The 18355-nt window shown below is 54.6% G+C and overlaps 1 protein-coding gene across 2 annotated transcripts in view; it reads left to right on the top strand.

Annotated features, from left to right (window-relative positions):
• Positions 1–652: 652 nt before the first annotated feature.
• PEBP4 (phosphatidylethanolamine binding protein 4) overlaps positions 653–18355 on the top strand; it is a 214987-nt gene continuing 197284 nt past the window's right edge. Inside the window, exons 1-3 of one of the 2 annotated variants that reach the window (XM_079925626.1) lie at positions 653–689; positions 2219–2355; positions 7453–7579. In XM_079925626.1, coding sequence (XP_079781752.1) covers positions 2237–2355; positions 7453–7579 — 246 coding nt within the window. In that variant the 5' untranslated portion in view covers positions 653–689; positions 2219–2236. Of the gene's footprint in view, positions 690–1992; positions 2134–2218; positions 2356–7452; positions 7580–18355 lie in introns of those variants that run through there. The other variant, XM_079925627.1, reaches the window with a different exon arrangement.

An 18355-nucleotide genomic window follows, 5' to 3' on the forward strand; every position in this document is an offset into this window, starting at 1 on the left:
AGGAAGGCCCTGGGGCAGGAAATAGTTTGAGGACAGGCGGAGAGTAGAGAGACGTGGCTAGAGAGGCAGGAAGAGCCAGATCTTGCAGGGCATTGTGGGACACCTGGAGGATTTGGGACTTTATTCCAAGAACAAAGGGCATAGAGGGGGAGTAAGCGGAGGCACAGTGGAGCTGCAAGAGGGGGCAGTAGAGCAAAATGGTTAAGGAGCATGGAGTCAGCCAGCGAGGGTTCAAATCCCAGGTTGGCCACTTACTACCCATGTGACCCAGGTCAGCTAACCTCTCTGTGCCTCAGTCTTCCCCTCTGTAAAATGGGATCATAAGAGTACCTACCTCAGAAAATCATCATCATGAGGATTCAGTACTAAAAGCCTGGTGCTCACTGAGTAGGGAGGAATTGCTGACGTGAGTGGGCTCCACAGGAACAAGCCTGCACCGTGGACTGGCCCCCACCTCCCGACAGCCATTCGTCACTGGGGCTAAGAGCTGTTGGCACCCATGAAAGTTCTGGCATCTCTAGTGGCTGCCACTTTGAAGACGGGAGTCTCTTGGCCTTGGATGACCATTCTGGCACCATCACCCTCTGGCTCCAGCTGTCCTGTGAGCTCCATGAGGACAGGGACCATGGTCAGCCCATGCCTGGGGACCAGCCCAGGGCTCAGCACATAGGAGGTGCTCCTACCTGCTGGTGAGATGGATTGTGTGGGAATGAATGAAGGGATGGATGGATCTGTGGAAGAATATTTACACTATCCATTAATTATTAAGCATTCTCTATGTGCCAGGCACCTTACTAAGTGCCTTACATAATTCATTTCATTTTATTTTCACAACCGTCTTGTGGGGAGGCTGCTAGGAGACACTCTCCAGTAGGGGAGATCTTGGGAAGGGTCTATGGAGGAGCCCTAGTCATACTTCAGGGAGTCTGATTATTGAGAAATGTGTTTCATTTGTAACCTCAAGGAAAGGCTTTTTGCTGGAAGTTGGGATCCTGGAAGCAGGAATTCAAGCGGAAAGCAAACTCAGCTGAAAACGGTTTCTCTAAAGATCTAGCTGCATAGACTGCAGAGCTACGATCTCATCTTCCTTAGCCAAGCGCAAGGGCAACGGGATCACTTGTTTTTGAAGGATGAATGTGGTGTGTTCTAGAGAGGCATGGGGCCCTCCAGCCCTGTGTAGGAGCTCAGAGCAGAACCCAGGAGTCCTCAGTCCCCCCCATCCATCCCCCCAAGGTGGGAGAACCGTCTTTGATCTCCCCCCATCGCGCCCACTCCCACCCGCTCTGGATCCAGTCAGAGCTCCACACACTCCTGCCTCCTGCTGGCCTGTTCCGTAGGGAATGCAGGCCGCCCTGCGGTCCCAGCCAACTGGTTCGGGGTGCACCCCCTCCTCCCAGCACAGCGCTGTGCACGCGGCCCCCTTCCCGAGCAGCCCTGCTGGCCTTCTTCTCCAGGGACTATTATTTTGGGAGAGTGCTGAGTTCAGCACCACGGCAAGCTGTAGCGGGACGCGCCCTTCTGTCCTCAGCTGGCCCTCCGGAGCTGGCCCGGGGCCCGGCGGCTCTACCCCTCGTGCAGCAGCCCTTCCTACACGGGGTCACCGCGTCCAACCACGGCCACCGTCCGACAGCCCCAAGGTTGTCAAGACAGGTGGCAGAGGAGCTGTGGGTGGGAGAAGCAGAGCTGTGCAAGGGGCACAGCCCAGTCTCACTCCTGCTCCTAGAAAACCCAGCAAGTTGGGGCCCTCATCAGCACCCCCAGAACCGGAAGCCGGGGGTCACCAGCCTCCCAGGGTTTGCCTTAAAGCCAAAGGAGCGGGCTGGCCCTCAGCCAACTGACCGCGCACGGGGCAACTTGGGTGTGTGTGTGGTGTGTGTGCAGGACGAGGGCCTCGCAGGAGGCTTGTGTAAACCCTCCTGCTCTGCAGCCTGCTCTGTGCCCTGGCAGCAGGACAGAGTGACGGCACGGCCCTGCTCTCGTGGAGGCGGGGCCTCGGCCACGACTGTCAGTTGAGTCCAGCTGGGAGGAGGCCCAGGGCCGCCCAAGATACTTGTGTCCGGTGGCGGATTAGCTGCCGGAGCCCAGGCTGCGCCCACCTTTCTCCCTGCTGAGCAGAGGGCTCTGTCCCACCAGGTGGGCCCCCAGGGTTGGGGGCTGCAGAGTGGGAAGGGCGCCCCCTGCAGAGGGCCAGCAGCACTACGGGCTCCTTCCATTCCAGGTGCCCAAGAGCTGGACCATGAGGCTGGCCGTGGCAGCCCTGCTCCTGGGCCTCACGATGATGGCCACCGGAGACGAGGGGGACAAGGACCCGTGCGTGTACGAAGCCCTGCCTGACAACGACGCTGTCCTCTGCAAGTAAGGCTGGGCGGCCCCCCTACCCCAGAGGGCAGAGGGAGGAGGGCTCCGGGAACCGAGGGCCACTGCCTCACAAGGCGGCCTCTGTGGACAGGCAGAGCATGAGTCAGCTCTGGGGCCACCCGGCTGGAGGACAACACCCAGGGAAGGACTTTGAGACGGGCCCGGGCCGTCCGTCCAGATGGCAGTTCTTCCAGGATCGGGAGGGCACACGGACCTGGCCGGCTCCCCCTGGGGCCTCCACACCGGAGGGGCCCTGTGGGGCTGGCCTCACCCTCCCTGCTGGGAGCCCAAGAGAGACCATCCCTGCCTACAGCCTTGAAGGCTCCTTCCCCCCAACAAAGTGGCATTTTAAAGAAAAGTGGCATTTGACACACGGTGTGTGATGGTACCCTCCCCGTGAGAGGTGGTTGTTTGCTTTTCTCTAACAAGGCCCCGGGAATGTCAGGACAGGCAGGAGTGTGGCCACTGGACGTCGTTCAAAGAAGAGGCTGGGCGTGGGAGGCTGGCTGTGTTCCTTCCAACGGTGCAAGCTTCTCCTCCTCTGCGTCAGAAGTCAGCTCTCTCCTCACCCACTGTGGGTCAGAAAAGCCAGTCTTCATTGTCCTGGAGCCGTGGGCCATCCTGAGGGCTGCCCAGGCCACGTTGCTGCCAACACCCTCTGCCAGCCTGGTGGCCGAGGACACTGGCATCCCACTGAGGCCATCAGAGGTCAGAGCGGCTCAAGGACTCTCACTTCTTACTCTGTCTCCTTGAGTACATTTGAATTCTTACAGACATGACTTTTAGAAAGAAAAATGTTTTCCCTTAAAAAGTTAGATAGGGCTTCCCTGGTGGCGCAGTGGTTGAGAGTCCGCCTGCTGATGCAGGGGACGCGGGTTCGTGCCCCAGTCTGGGAAGGTCCCACATGCTGCGGAGCGGCTGGGCCCGTGAGCCATGGCCGCTGAGCCTGCGCATCCGGAGCCTGTGCTCCGAAATGGGATAGGCCGCAACAGTGAGAGGCCCGTGTACCACACACACACAAAAAAAAAAGTTAGATAGTTGAATTCTCCCCCCCCAAAAAAAATAGACACTGATTTTGTTCCTATCAATACATTTTTTAACTCTGGTGAAACAGTCCTGGGTGCAGTTTTGTGTGGGGCAGGAGGGAACGGCTGCTCCTGCCATGTGGGCACCCATGCTCTGGGTGCTCTGCTGAGTGGGACCTTCCCGCGGGTGGACAGGCCTTTCCCTCTGGCAGGCAAGTCAAGCCCCGCAAGCTGGGGATGACAGCAGGCCCAGGGCAAGGCCAGGCCGGGCTATGATCACAGCCCCATACAGAGCGCCTCTGTATGTTCACTGTGGGACACGTAGAACGTGATCACATGTGTACGGTCACTGGAGGAGACCAGCTTGCACCCCAACTGCCCCAGGCTCGGCCCTGCAGACACCCACACACTCGCACCCCGGTGGCCTGTGTACTGTGGCACATGCGGGAGCTCTGGGGCACCTGCTACCTGCCGGGAGTTCTGCTGGTGATTTTAAATCTTTGACTTATTTCATTGTTAACATAACCCACCAAGTAGGTGTTATCATCCCCATTTTGAAGATGAGGAATCCCCAGAGATTAAATATCTTGCCCACAGTGCTCACACACCTGACAAGTGGCAGAGCTAGGATTCAGCCCCCCTCGTCTGACTACACGCATGCTCTTTCCCCACCCACCTTTAGCTGCTGGCCTTCCAGAGCATCTCAAGGAAAGGGGAGCTCTCTCAGTCTATCTGGGCTGCCATAACACAATGCCACAGACTGGGTGGCTTATGAAGGACAAAAAATTATTTCCCAGCGCTCTGGAGGTTGAGAAGTCCAAGATCAAGTTACCAGCAGATTCTGTGTCCGGTGAGAACCTGCTTCCTGACTCATAGATGGCCATCTTCTTGCTGTTTCCCACAGAGTGGAAGGGGTGAGAGAGCTCTCTGGGGACTCTTTTATAAGGGTGCTAATCCCATTCATGAGGGTTCCACCCTCATGACCTAAGCACCTCCCAATGGCCCCACTTCCTAATTCCATCTCACGGGGGGCTGGGATTTCAACATAATGATTTTTCAGTCCATTGCAGGAGTCATTCTCAGGACTTCTTAGAAGACACCAGCAGATCCCCAGTTTGAGAAACATGGACTTACAGCACTAAGCCTGCATGCTAGGACGATGGCTTTTGATTGTAAATCGTCATTGCACGAGGGAAGCTTTTGTTTGTAAAAGGTCACCACTGAATGAGAACACATCAAGGACATGTCAGACCCCAGAGGAGAGATCAGTATGCTGGAGCCCCCTCCCCAAGAGCCCTGCTCAGCGCAGGCTTCTGACTCCACCGAGAGCCTGCCCCCAGAAAAGCACCTCCTTTCACGGGTATTGTTAGAGTCTAATAGGGAATTCTTGAAGTTAGGACTCGATACCTAAAGGTATTAATCTATAAGGGAGGAATTTTTTGTGCTGTGACAAGCAGTGGGGAAACATTGTTAAGAGAAAAGTTCTCCCAGAATAATACCTAACCCACTCCTGAGAAAGCCAGACTAGACTGGCAAAAACTCGGAGAGTCAGAACCCTAGGCTCGGTCTCAGAAGTGAAAGAACCATAGTCGTCCAACCCTGACCTCTCCCTGCTGCCTCCGCACTGGTGGCCTCAGTGGACTCTCCCAGGGACCAGGACCTGCCTCCCAAAGCCCTCTCTTCTGTGCTGAAAAGCTTCCCCCTCAGAGGGAACACCTTTATGTCAAGGCGGGGGCTGCCTTTCTTTCACTTCACCCCATTCTAACTAGTTTTGCCCCCAGCCACTGCACAGAACAAGTCTAGTCTCTGGAGGGTCCTTCAGCTGTTTGGACACAGATGTCATGCCCCCCGCCTTCACCCGCTGCTCTTTCCTCTCTGGGCATCCACCTCCCATCCTTCAGTTCCTCCTTAGGGGCTTTGTTCTGGGCCCCCGCTTTCGAGAAGAGTCAGTTGGAGACAGACCCACACTGAGAACCATGCAGCAGAGGGTGGGTTGCCCCCCGAGCCCCCAGGCGCCTCTGTGAAGGCTACCTTCCCTCCATGGGCCTTTTGGTCTCCCTCGCTTTGGGGCAGGTGGGATTCGGAGCTTTTTTCATACCTGATCTGGTTCTTACAATGCTGAAGGGACTTCTGTGACCATCCAGTCCCAGGGAAGTGCAGACGAGACCATGCAGCCCTTCTCTATTGCCTACGGCACAATACCCCAAACCTAGCAGCAGCACACGTTTATCGCCTCGGTTTCTCTGCGCATGGCCCAGCTGGGCACCTCTGGCCCAGGCTCTCAGGAGCCTGCAGTCCAGCTGTTGTCTGGGGCTGCAGTCTCATCTGAAGGATGTGACTTGCAGGCAACATGTGGGCTTCCATCCCTGGGCAGGCAGCGCTCCGTGGGTATGACGGGGACCTGGGGGGGACAGACCTCACTCCTGGTCCCCTGGCATGTACCCTGTGAAGGCACTCTCTGGGGCTTTAGGCCCACTCACCAAATGTCAACTCGGTGATTTTGCTTAACTGTTTTAACATTTGCAGCAGTTCTACTGGGATCAAAAGAGGAGGCACTTTTGTTCCCTGGGGAAGGCCCCCTCTGGTCCTCAGTTTCCCTTCTCCCCACCCCTTGTCTCTCCCAGTTCCGGGCTGTGGGCTGAATCTCCATCTCTCTGCCAGTAGAGGGTCCCCTCTCTGAGCCTCGGATCTTGATAGCTGCAGTGGCAGGGAACTGTGGCAGAAACAACCCAAAAATTCCTTAAAATGCTGCCGTGATGAGAAATGAAAATCCATCCTCTAAAACTTCTTTAAAAGCTATTAAAACTATGCCATTGGAAAGGCACTACTGTAAACTTGCAAGGAGTTAAACTGGCTTCAGTGAATAGTCCTGCTTCAAGGGGCCTGAGTCCTGGCCTTGGGGGTGCCGGTCTGAGGAGGCATCCTGTGTCTGCAGACTTGGGCTACCTCTGCCCAAGGCAGGACCTCAGGATCCACTGGAAGGGGTGGGATGGTGGGAGGGGGAATGTGGGACTCTCCAGCGGGAAGTGATCCCTGTACTTCTCCCGGGTCCTGACCTCGGGAGCTCCCCTCCAGATCTACTCCCCCAGTGACATTCTCAGGGGTGCCCTTCAGGCATCACCCCCAGCAGGAAACGTGGCCAGCTCCGGGTGACCACTGTGGAGCTGGTCTGCCATGCTGGGCTTTTGGAAAGGCTGAGTGAATCATCTTAACCAAATGACCCCAGGCCTTGGTGATAAAACGTGACAGTAGGATAGGGAAGAAGGGCAAGCAAAAAAAAAAAAAAAAAAGTTGACACAGAGGTGTTTTTCCTGTATCTGTTTGAAAGCCTGGTTTCCATCCCTGAGTTTCAAATACAAGTGAGCCCTTAAGTCTAACCCTGGTGAAGGTGTGGGATCAGCCTGCACGGCAAGCCCAGTTCTCAGGGCACTTGTGCAGTTCAGAGCTTCTCAGGGAGAAAGTAGATAAATGGATGCATACCACAGACTTAGGGACTAGATATTTTCCCCCCTGAGAGATATTTGCATTTTGAAAGCACAGTGAATGGCAGATTGAGAGCCTAGGGTAGGGGCGATGCATCACCCAAAGAAGTGGGTGATTTAATTACTGGTGGGATTTGCAGGTGTGGAGAGGGTCTTGATTAGTTAGGGGCCAGAGAAGTCTGTGCCCATGAAGAAGCCTGTGCTAACTGGCTAAACCTTTCTTTATGTAATAAGAACATTCCAGAAAAGCAATGTGAATATATTGTTCTTATACGCCCAGTCCTACTTTAAAGACACTGACCAGGTTTGCCTCTGGATGTATATATTTTTTGAGAAGTAAACACTGACAGTAACGAGTACTTTCTGACCCCTGATAACCTGCCAGGCTCCGTTGTAAACACGAATCACCATTTTACTCCTCTTAGCGACCCTACAAATAGGTATCATTAGTGTCCCCATTTTACAGGTAGAGAAACTGAGGCACAAGTGGTCAAGTAACTCAGGCTACACAGGTCAGACTGAAGCCTTACGCACCCCGGGCTCCCCTAAGATCCTGACACGGGCCAACCACCTCCCTCTCTCCATAGGGGCCTTAAGGTTTTCTACCCAGAGTTGGGGAACCTCGGCTGCATGGTTGTTCCGGAATGCAACAACTACAGACAGAAGATCACCTACTGGACCGAGCCGATCGTCAAGTTCCCTGGGGCCTTGGACGTGAGTGAGCCAGCCTGGCTGGATGGGAGGGTCATGGGTCTCGAGTTCCCTCTGGGTTTGCTCATCTGGGTGACATGAAGCCACGTGCAGAGCCAGCTGGGTTGGCTTTGGTGGTACCAGATGGCCGTTGCCATAAGCACGTGCCTTCTTTAGAGCAGCCCCGCCGCCTTGGAGGAGGGTGGGGTGGGTAGGAGGGCTGCGGGCGGGAGCTTTGGTGGGGCTCAGGGGCCGCTCCGCCGGGGCCTCTCCCTCTCCTGGGCCCCTGAGCCTGGCTCCTCAGTCAACGTGGCGACCAGCCAGGGTGTGCTTTGGAGTCGGCAGAGAGAAGGAGGAGAGAGGGGCTCGTGGGGACTTGCTTCTCAGGGTGCAGAGTGGCTGGGCTTTCAGAGCGATCTGAATGGGGAGGGACCTGGCTCTTAACGGGCAGCGCCTCTCACATAGGTTAAGCAAGCAGAGGTCAGTGCCCTTGACTCTTGGGCATCGCAATATGACAGTTACTCAGAAGTTTGCCCCGAGGGGTAGGAAATAAAAAATAGAAACATTTTAAGAATTGTCAATAACTATTCCTTTTGCTGGGAAATGATTGGCACCATCTTGTTCTGGAAGCTTCCCTGGGCTTGGGGATGCGATAAACCTGGGGAAGGGCGCTGGGGAGTGGGAAACGGGGCTGCAGCTGCTGGGGAAGCTGCTCCAGTGTCCTGGTCAATGTCTCTTTCTTCCTTGACTCTAGGCTGAGCCCCCAGAGTGTCAGGGGTGGAGGGTGACTTTGTCTGCGTGTTTTAGTCAGAGGTGCCAGTGTCAACCTAGGCACAAGGACTGTGATGTGTCCAGGACTCAGGACACAAAGGCGTGGAGACAGAAGGGTCATGGTCAGGATGTGACCACATGCGCACTGCGGTCAGCCTCCTGGTCCCCTCTGTTCACCGTGGCAGGGAGAGTCCACAGAGGGCTCCTCCCTTCTGTCGGTCCAGCCTGGGGGCTGTCAACACAGGTATACCTAGATAACAGGTTCTAGGGTGGGGAGCTGCACAGACTACTAGGAAGCAGAGGGGAAGATTTTTCTTTCTTCTTCTTTTTTTTTTCTCTGGCAGCACCTCAGGGCTTGCAGGATCTTGTTTCTCCGACCAGGGATCAAACCCGGGGCCCCAGCAGTGAGAGTGCTGAGTCCTAACCTCTGGACTGCCAGGGAATTCCCGAGATTTTTCTTTCTTTAACTGCCTTTCACTATCAGGGAACAAATAAGTGGCGATATGTCTCAATTTATGAGGCTGAGAACATGAAGAACATGAATAGCCTTTGACAGGCTATTGTGTTTGTCACCGTGACAAACATCCTTTCCTCTGGGAGGCTAAGAAAGCAAGTCATGAAGACGCCTTCTGGGTGTCCTCTCCCTCCATCCTCCCAAGCCTGGCACACATGCACACGCATGCACATGCATGTGCACACACGCACACGTCAGCCCTCCCCACCGGAAACCCTTGGGCTGGGTCACACCCCTGGACGGGCAGGACAAGCAGAGGAAACGTAAGCCTCGGTGATTGTAACTCAGGACAGGAGCAGGGCAGGAGCCTAATCCTCTAGGGAAGAGTATAACGCCGTCCCATGGGACAAGACTCTCACCTTCACCCTTAATTCACTTGTTCTTAAGGAGTGAAGAGTTTGGACCAAATACTTTCACAGTCCAGTGACTGTCCCGAGAGGGAGTCTAAGGCAAGAGCTCCATCCCATGTGCTATTGCTACAGATGTCCACTAGATGGCAGTGTAGACTTTCCTGAGTACCTGGTGCCCTTAGGAGGGGCACGTTTAAAGCCCGTTTGGGAAGCTTTTGCATTTGATCCAGTCTAGGTGGTACTGATTGTCCTGGGGTACGGACACAAAACGCAGAGAAGATATCACCCCCTCCAGATCCTGAAATCTCCTATCCTGTCTCAGCTCAGAGGTGGGGCAGGGGAGAAAATCGGGAGATTGATGAAGGATGCAGAGCTGAGGTTAAGAAATCCAAGGAGGGCAGAGACTTCACAAAGGACGGCTTGGTCAGAGTGGTGGAAAGAAAGAAAAAGTAGTATTCTACTGCTATAGAACTAAAGTTTATGGAAATCTGCCCTTTGAGAAGGCAGGTTCAGCTAGAGTATCAAAAGCTTCCATTTATCGTGTGGTACTTACTTTTTATGTTGGAGACTATTCATGTGTCGTTTCATGTAATGTGCTCGTCAAGTTAAGTATTTCTTTAGTCAAGACTGTTAGTAGCAAGTGACAAAAATCAACTCAAACTGGCTTGTGCCAAAAAAGAGGGAAGGTGTTACTGGTTCACAAACTGAAAGCTCCAGGGAATACTTCAGGCATGGCTGGATCCAGGTGCTCAAACGACGTCACCAGGAATCTATCTGTCCCTTTTCTCTACTTTTTTTCTGTGCTCGTTTTTTATGTAAATAGACTCTTTCCTTGTGGTGCCAAAGATGACCTCATCATCTTCAGAGTTATGTTTTACTAGTTTATGAACCCACTGGCAATAGATTGGCCCCATCCAACCATTAAAGGTCCCAAGACTTGTCCTGTTTGGATTACATGACCGTCCCTGACCCAAACAGTGATGCTGGGCAGTCCCACTTAATCTACAAGGGCTGAGAGCAGAAGAGGATGGTTCCCCCAAAGGAGAATCAAGGTGCAGGGGGAAAGGATGTTGGGTAGGAAAAACAAGAGAAGGTGCAGGGCCCCTCAAAAGTGGGGGCGGGGGAGCCTGAGTCCTTAGTAACAGAGACGAAAATGAAGGCATTTCCTCTGGGACAGGGCCTGATGGAAAAAGCAAGAGGTTGGTGACTGGCTATGTGGAGACAGTGCCTCGCTTCAAAGGGGATTAAAACAATGCCACCAAAGCAGCAGCTGCCAGTGGACATGCTCAGGGAGCCCCCCCACCGAGCAAGCCCCGAAGCCCTGGAAGGAGGGGCCCAGAGGTCAGGGGACAGTGTCTCTGTGCCCAGCAGGGGTCTTCCTTCCTGCACACCATTGCTCAGGCCACTTCCCCAGACTTGGACCCTGTACTCTGGGATACCCTGCCCCTACCAAGATGCTCTCTCCTCCAAGAAGCCTTCCTTGACTGCCTCCCTCTGGGTCCCACCCCCATCTCACTCACGTCTCTTCTTTCTCCAAGCGTTTTTCCCCTACCCTCCAAACCCAGTGTTTACTTGCCTCTGTCTTGTATTGCTTATTCATATCTCCCATAGCCTCAACCAGTTTATAAGCTCTAGGAAAGCAAGACCATGTGTTGTATTTCTTTGAACCACCCACAGTCCCTACCAGCATCGCAGACCCCGCGTTGGCTGACTGGGTGGCCAGGTGGCCGAATGAATGAATGAAGGAGTGCATGAACGGCAGGTGGACGGACGCCTTCTGGAGGGGGAGCTCTGAGGTGTGTGAGCCCGGTGGTTTGCACTTTAAGCTGCCGGGTGTCCTGGCGCCTCTGCAGAATGCCGGGTCAGCACTAGTCTCTTCTCCGCCAGGGTGGATGGGGTCTGGGGTGGATAGGAGGAAGCAGAGAGAGAAGAGGAAGTCAGGTGGGCTCCCAAGAAGGCAGAGTAGTGCAGGACAATGTGGATGGTCCTGGTGCCGACAGCCGCTGAGGGCTGAGAGAGGTGCTGAGGTAAGAGGAAGCTTTCCTCCCCTGGTGCTGTGACAAACATTAAGAGGCAGACGTCTCGAAATGCATCCCTTCTCAAGCCAGTGAAGACTGAAAGGCCCTCCAGAAGCTTCTTAACTGGGGCTTAGTCTTCACCTTGAATTTAACCCGCTGGAATCCTTTTGAAGGGAAGAAATTGACGTTACGTGGGGAACGTGCATTGCATTAGAAGGAAGGAACGCAGACCACAGCTGTCCTTCCTGCGGTCCCTTGGCTTTCCAGTCAGACTCGGCTCAGCCCTATTCTCCTCCCCAGAAAGCTGGTGACCCCGAGTGTCCTCCTCCCGGGCCGGGCAGGCACGTCCCCATGTCACCCTGGGCCTGCAGCATCTCTGTGGCTGCCTTTTGGGGACCACCTCCCTGCCCTTGGCAGCCCAAGGTAGAGACACAAGTTTGGGCACAAATCTTCTAGAGCCCTGGAAATGTGGAGACGTCCACGTGTGGTAGGGTCACAGACGCTCCTCGATGAAAGAGACCTCGGAGCTCCCCGGCCCACCTCCCATCCTTCTTTTTACGCACAGAGAGAAAAATGGGAGCTGCTGCCGTCATGAAGTAGTTAGCAGAGGCAGGACACGGGGTGCCGACATGCGGGGTAGTTCTGGTCAGAGCAGCCCCTGACGGGTGAGGCAGGCCCACCCGGCTCGTTCAGGAAAAGATGCCGAGAGGGAGCGTGCACACGTGCCGGGGCAGCTAAATGCATTTGCTCCTGGGACAGCCGCCGGCGCGCAATTTGGTGCTGGGGATGTGAAATGATTCGCTAGCAAATACAGATGGAACACACAGGCACCCTCTTAGTGCTGGAGATTCAAAGATAAAGGGCACCGTCACGGAGCTCCCAAGTCTAAGGTGGGGAGACAGACAGGTGGACGGATAGCGGGGACGCGGTGTCAGTGCTTCAGGACAGGAACCTCAGGTACCACGAGGGCCAGGAGCGGCCTCCAGGAGGGGGTGACCCCAAGCTGACCTGTGCTGGTGACTCGGCAGGGGATAGACAGGGGAGCAGGGTTGGCCAGGTGTGGGATGAGGCTCCAGAGAGGGCAGGACCATGCTCTGAGGGGCCACAGATGCTGGTTCATGGGCCCTGGCGTGGAGTCTGAATTTTATCGTGAAGCCAGACTGGGGAAGGGGCGTCACCGTTCGATTTTTAGGCTGGTGGATGTGATCGGATTAGCAATTCAGGAAGGTCACTTGGGTAGGTCACTGAGGTGCAGGTGGGAGGATGGAAGAAAGGTGAGGCTGGAGTCAGGGAGAGCACCTGCTGAAACAGAAGGGCAATGGCATGGACCGGGGCCTGAGCTTGAGGGTGTAAAGGAGGTCGAATCCATGGAGCTTGGTGACTGTGGAGGAACGGGAATTGCAGGGAAGGAGAGAGTTGGGATGACCCTTGGGTTTCTGCGACAGGCAGGTGGGTGGCTAAGGGTTAAGCTGAGCATGTAATTCATCCACTGAAACGACGTTTTTGAGAGTGAACAGGGAGGTGCTGTTAATAATCGGGACGAAGGGTGTGATTGGGCACTCTCCCTAATACTGGTGCTGTCCCCAAGCAAGGGACACAGGAGAAGGCCTGTATCTATAGGGACCACGGGCAGCGGAAGCAGCTTTGCATCCCTGAATCTGAGGCCCCTACGTGCACCCAGTACGCGGATCAACTGTCTGATGCTGGGAAGAAAAGACAGGGCTGGAGGCCTAGCTTTGGCATCCAGGGGTTGGGGGTGGGGGGTGGATTCTTCAAGGTAGCCAGGCTCCTTGGGGAGAAGATACGGAGAGGCCAGAATCGGCCAGCCCACAGAGGTCAGGTCAGAGAGGCAAGGGAGAGGCTGCTGCAGGGCTGGGCTGGGGAAGAGCCGTCGGATTTGCCAAATTCCCTGGCGCTGCTCTCGAGCGAGGGGGAGAGGAGTTTCAGGACAGTGAGCCTGGGAAAAAGGTAAAGTCAGGACACGGTAAGGAGTTTACTGGCGGGGGTTCACCAACGTGCTAGTGAGGCTTTAGGGAAGAACTGATGAGGTGTAACTGTAACCCAGTGCCTGGCAGTGGACAGGAGCGTAATAAATGGTACAGGTTGTCATATGATAAGAGGCTGCTTTGTAGTCTGAAGGGCAAAAGACACAGAAGAAGGGTTTGGGCTTCTGGAGGCTCTGGAAGGAGCCAGTGCGGTGGTACCAGAGACAGGGGCTGACAGGTGGAACCAGGCCAGGAAGGCAGGTGAGGAGAGCACCCCGCACCCAGGCAAGGACGCATGCGTGGAAGAGAGCCCGCTCCCATGTCATTTTAACCTTCCTGCTCGGTCAAAGGCTGCTAAAATCACCCAGCTGTGTCCCACCCCAGCCCAGGCCAGTCCACCATCTGTTATGGGAGCACCTCCAGCCACAACAGGACCAGGCAGGAGAGGAGCGACGCTTATCACCACCTCTAGCCTTTGCAGACAGATTTTGAGGCCATAGAGAAACTTCCCATGCAGGATTTCACAGTCCTCCTAGCAACGTTGGGAGCTAGGCAAAGTAGGGATTATCCCCACAACTACAGGATGGGGGACGCTGCCCAAGGTCAAGGTCACGCTCACCCAAGCTGGGGAGTGGAAGAACCAGCCCTAGATGGCAGGTTTCCTGCCTTCCAGTTTCGCTGCTCTTTCACCTGCGAAATGTTGCCTCTCAAATTTACCCCAGCTCCTGGAGAATTGGCCCCGATGTCCAGACTTGGGGTGTCATGCATATATCCGTTCCCTGGTGCAGATCCTGTCCCTCTACCGGACACTGTCACAGGAGCCAGGGACACACACAAAAAACAAATCCCCACCCCGCCCACGAAGGGCATCTCGTAGTGGTGAGAATGCGAGTCGCTGTCATTGTTGAGAGGATGACGGGAGAAGCGCTTGTGTGGCTAATGTTTTGCTCCCGGGTGCCTTCGTGAGGGAGCTTCCTGGCCTTGATGTTCAGTTCCAGTCCTCTGTATCCCCCGCCACCTTTCCTGTCGTTATACCCTCTGCTCCAGGGTTTACAGAACCTCTGGCCAGACCTTTCAATAAAGCCACCTGTTCCCAGTCTGCAGGGATGTTCCTCAGAGCACAGGCGAAAAGGGCGTTTGTTCAGTAATTGTTCGGTGATGTCGGCTGAGAGCTTCCAGTCCAGTGCTGGGGAAATGGGTTCCAGATGTTTTTCAGATCAAATCATGTTTCTTTGAAAAAACTTTGTGGGCTGTTCCACCGAGGGGGCAGATGGGGCCTGAAAGGCAAGTCCAGCAGGTTTGCATCCTGGTTTAAAGAAAAAAGGTCATTCAGCCGGTGTGTGTTTTGGAGGGGTGGAGCGGGGATTGCCGTATGACTGGGGTCTGTCCCCGGCGGTCTGCTGGGAACGTGAGCAGAGGCTTCTTGGATTTTAAGTAGCTGCCTGGCCTCGGTCGGAGCCGTTTAGAGGAACAAACACTTGAACTTTGAATGCTGCAGCGACTTCTTTTTTTTTTTTTTTTAACAATTTGATTGATTGATTGGTTGGCTGTGTTAGGTCTTCGTTGCGGTGCGCGGGCTTCTCATTGTGGTGGCTTCTCTTGTTGCGGAGCGCGGGCTCTACAGCACGCAGGCTTCAGTAGATGCCGTGCGCGAGCTCATTAGTTGTGGCTCATGGGCTTAGTTGCTCCGCGGCATACGGCATCTTCCCGGACCAGGGCTCGAACCCACGTCCCCTGCATTGGCAGGCGGATTCTTAACCACTGCGCCACCAGGGAAGCCCTGCAGCGACTTCTTGCCTCCTCTGGCTGGAGTTCTGGGAAAGCCTGTGAGGAATTTTAAATGAGTAATAATGTCCTTTATTGTTTGTTAACACTTGAGGACTTGGGGGTGAGGGGGGAGAGGAGGAGGTGGGGAGGGCCTCTGCTGGCAGAGCAGCTGCTGGGCCAAGGTACCCACTGCAGTCTGAGCCCTCCTGGGGGCCAGGGCTGGGGGCCGGCGGGGCGGTTGTCATGCCTTCTGGACTTTGAGGGTCTCTCTCCATCACCAGGGAACTCCTGACGCCCCGCCAGCACGCAGCTTTTTTTAGAGCCCATCTGGCCGCTAACCATGACCACATGGGACTGGCAGAGTGAGCGTGGTTGTCTCTGCTTTACAGATGCAGAAACAACAGCTCAAGGGAAATTATATGTCTGTTTCATTTTTAATACTTTATTTTTTAGAGCAGTTTTAGGTTCACAGCAAAAGTGAGTGGAAATTACAGAGACTTCCCCCAGAAAGCCTCGCCTACTCTCAACATCCCCCGTCAGAGTGGTACCTTTGTTACAACTGATGAACCTACGCTGATACATCATAATCACCCAACGTCCATAGTTTACATTAGGGTTCATTCTTGGTATTGGACATTCTATGGGTTGGACAAATGTATAACAACAAGTATCAATTACAGCATCATATAGAGTGTTTTCACTGCCCTAAACATCCCCCGTGCTCTGCCTCTTCATCCCACCCTCTTCCCTAACCCCTGGTAACCACTGACCTTTTTATTGTCTGCCTATTCCAGAATGTCATGTAGTTGGAATCACACAGTATGTAGGCTTTGGGGATTAATAGCCTAGGCTACCACCTGGGGCTCCGGTTCTAGCACCTTCTTCACCGTGCAAGGTTTGGTAACGCTGTCTATCTTTCCCCAAGCCAGTGGCCAGTTGTCCTGTGGCTTAACTTCCCTCCTGGGAATTCTGCTTTTCTTAACTGGACGCTTAGGAGTGGACAGAACCCACCTACGCCTGCCCGTGGTGTCAATTTCAGCGTTCTCACCACTTGTTTTCTTGTCTGTCTCTCCAGCTGCAAGGTAAACTTCCTGCGGGCAGAGACCTTTGTATGCTTGAAAGACAGGCAAGAAAAATAGGCAACTCCTTGGGCATGAGATTCGTGCTCCGATGTGGAGCTAAGTGCAGGGTGCTGGGGGCAGGGTTGTCTCTCAGTAACAAGAATGTGTTACAATTTTCAAAGCCCCTTCCCTGTCCTGAAGGTCCTTATCTCTGATCAGTCCTGAGAGGTGGGCCAGGCAGGGGTCTCTGCCCACGATGGGGAGCCCGAGGCCTCGTTTGCGTATCATCACAACCTTGTGGACATCGGTTTGCTCTAACACACAGAGATGTTAAATGATGAGACCAGAGCTCGGACGCTCTGGCCCCTATACCGTGCTCTTTCCCATGCCCCCTCCATCCCGATGGTCCCGAGTATATAGTCCGTCTTGACATTTACTGACCGTCTTCCACGCAGCCAGACTGTGTGCTAAGTGCTTTATGGACATTATCGCACTAAAACCTTACAACTACCAGCACAGTGGCAATGATTACCTTCATTTTACAGGTCAGGAAACTGAGGCCCAGAAAGATTCCATAGCTCATGAGCAGCAGAGTCAGGATTTTAACCCAGGTCTGTGTGGGCTCCAAAGCTCGTGCCCTGACCATACCACAGCACCGCCACTTAAGCGGTAGAGGGCAACCTGGGGTGCACCCCAAATGGCCTGAACTGTTTCCCGACTGCCGCCAGGCTCCAGGTCCAGGAAGAAGCCAGTTCCTAAACCAACACAGGGAAGAAGTGGGTTGTGGAGTTCCTCTTGTTCATCAGCCCTCATGGGCAGATGGAGACCCAGCAATGTCAAGTGACTTAGCAAAGGGACGGATTGGGGGGAGGGCGTGCAGAAGTGTGAACAAATCAGGGCCCGTTTCCTCCCCACCTGCAGGTCTGTACCACTAATCCAAGGTAAAGTCAGGAGAATCCATCGGACGTTCTAATTCCCAGGCCTGAGTTGCTGGCCACGTCGGGAATGCAGAGATCCTTGACGCGCCCTTAGAGGCAGGCGACGCCCAGAGGGCCAGGAGGGAGCAGGGCCAGGCCCGGCTGGTAGGCGTGGCTCTCCAGGCCCAGCTGGTTGGAAGGCGATGGCCTCCTCTACCTCCTGGAGCTGCAATTGCAAGAGTCGACACCAGGGGGAGATAGGCAACCGTCATCCTGCCCCGTCCGGGTGAGCGGGCTGGGTGGCCAGGGTCTCGGGCACAGGCAGGCGATGGCCAGGGCTGTGGGACGGTGGAGACCTGCCTGGTAATGGAGAAACAGAGGGTCCCTGACTTGGGTTGAGTGTGCACGCCTCTGCACCCCTTGCTCACCGATCCTTTGCCAGCTGGCTGTGGAAATGCCCTTCTATTCAAATACAAATATGCCTGGACTGGAATTCCTTAGACTAGGGGCCATGAACTTGAAATGCCCTCAGGGGCCAGGCCCCTACTGAGGTGGGTGAAACAGCTGCTTAGAAGGCAAGGAGGAGGGCAGAGGCAGACCTGCACACAGAGGATGCCCCTCACATCCCACCTGGTAGTAAAAAGTTGTTTTAAATTGTGTTGGTGGCCCTCTGTTCATCCCGTTTTGCTTGCCTACAGACTTGACCTGCAGAGTAGGAAGAGTCTGGCGGGACTGGAAGCTGCTGGGTGTGGGAGCTGACTCACTGGTTCACAGATGCTCGGAGCCCCGAGGGCTGGTATGAGAAGCAGCCAGGGCTCTGGCTTTGCACAGACCTTGTCTTACATCCTAGTTGATTGCTCATAACGCCGTGACCTTGAGCAAGTTACTTCTTCCCTCTGAGATTCCTTTTCCTCACCTTAAAATGGGTGTAAGATCCCTTTCTGGTAATATGAGCGATCCGTCATCAATCCTAAGCTTCCCTATTTATTTATTTATTTATTTTTGGCTGCGTTGGGTTTTCGTTGCTGCGCACCGGCTTTCTCTAGTTGCGGCAAGCGGGGGCTACTCTTCGTTGTGGTGCACGGGCTCTAGGCACACGGGCTTCGGTAGCTGTGGCTCGCGGGCTCTAGAGCACAGGCTCAGTAGTTGTGGCGCACGGGCTTAGTTGCTCCGCGGCATGTGGGATCTTCCCGGACCGAGGCTCGAACCCATGTCCCCTGCATTGGCAGGCGGATTCTTCACCACTGTGCCACCAGGGAAGTCCCAATCCTAAACTTTCTTGGCCCATCAGCAGCATTTGGTCTAGCTGGTCTCCTCCTCCTCGTGGTTTCTGGGACCCACACACTCCAGATCTGCCTTCTCCGTTTCTAGTTCTTCACTTCTTGGTCCCCTCTGCTGGGTTCTCCTCCTGCCAGCT

This window comes from Stenella coeruleoalba, assembly GCF_951394435.1.
Source record: "Stenella coeruleoalba genome assembly, chromosome: 7".
Lineage (NCBI taxonomy): Eukaryota > Metazoa > Chordata > Mammalia > Artiodactyla > Delphinidae > Stenella > Stenella coeruleoalba.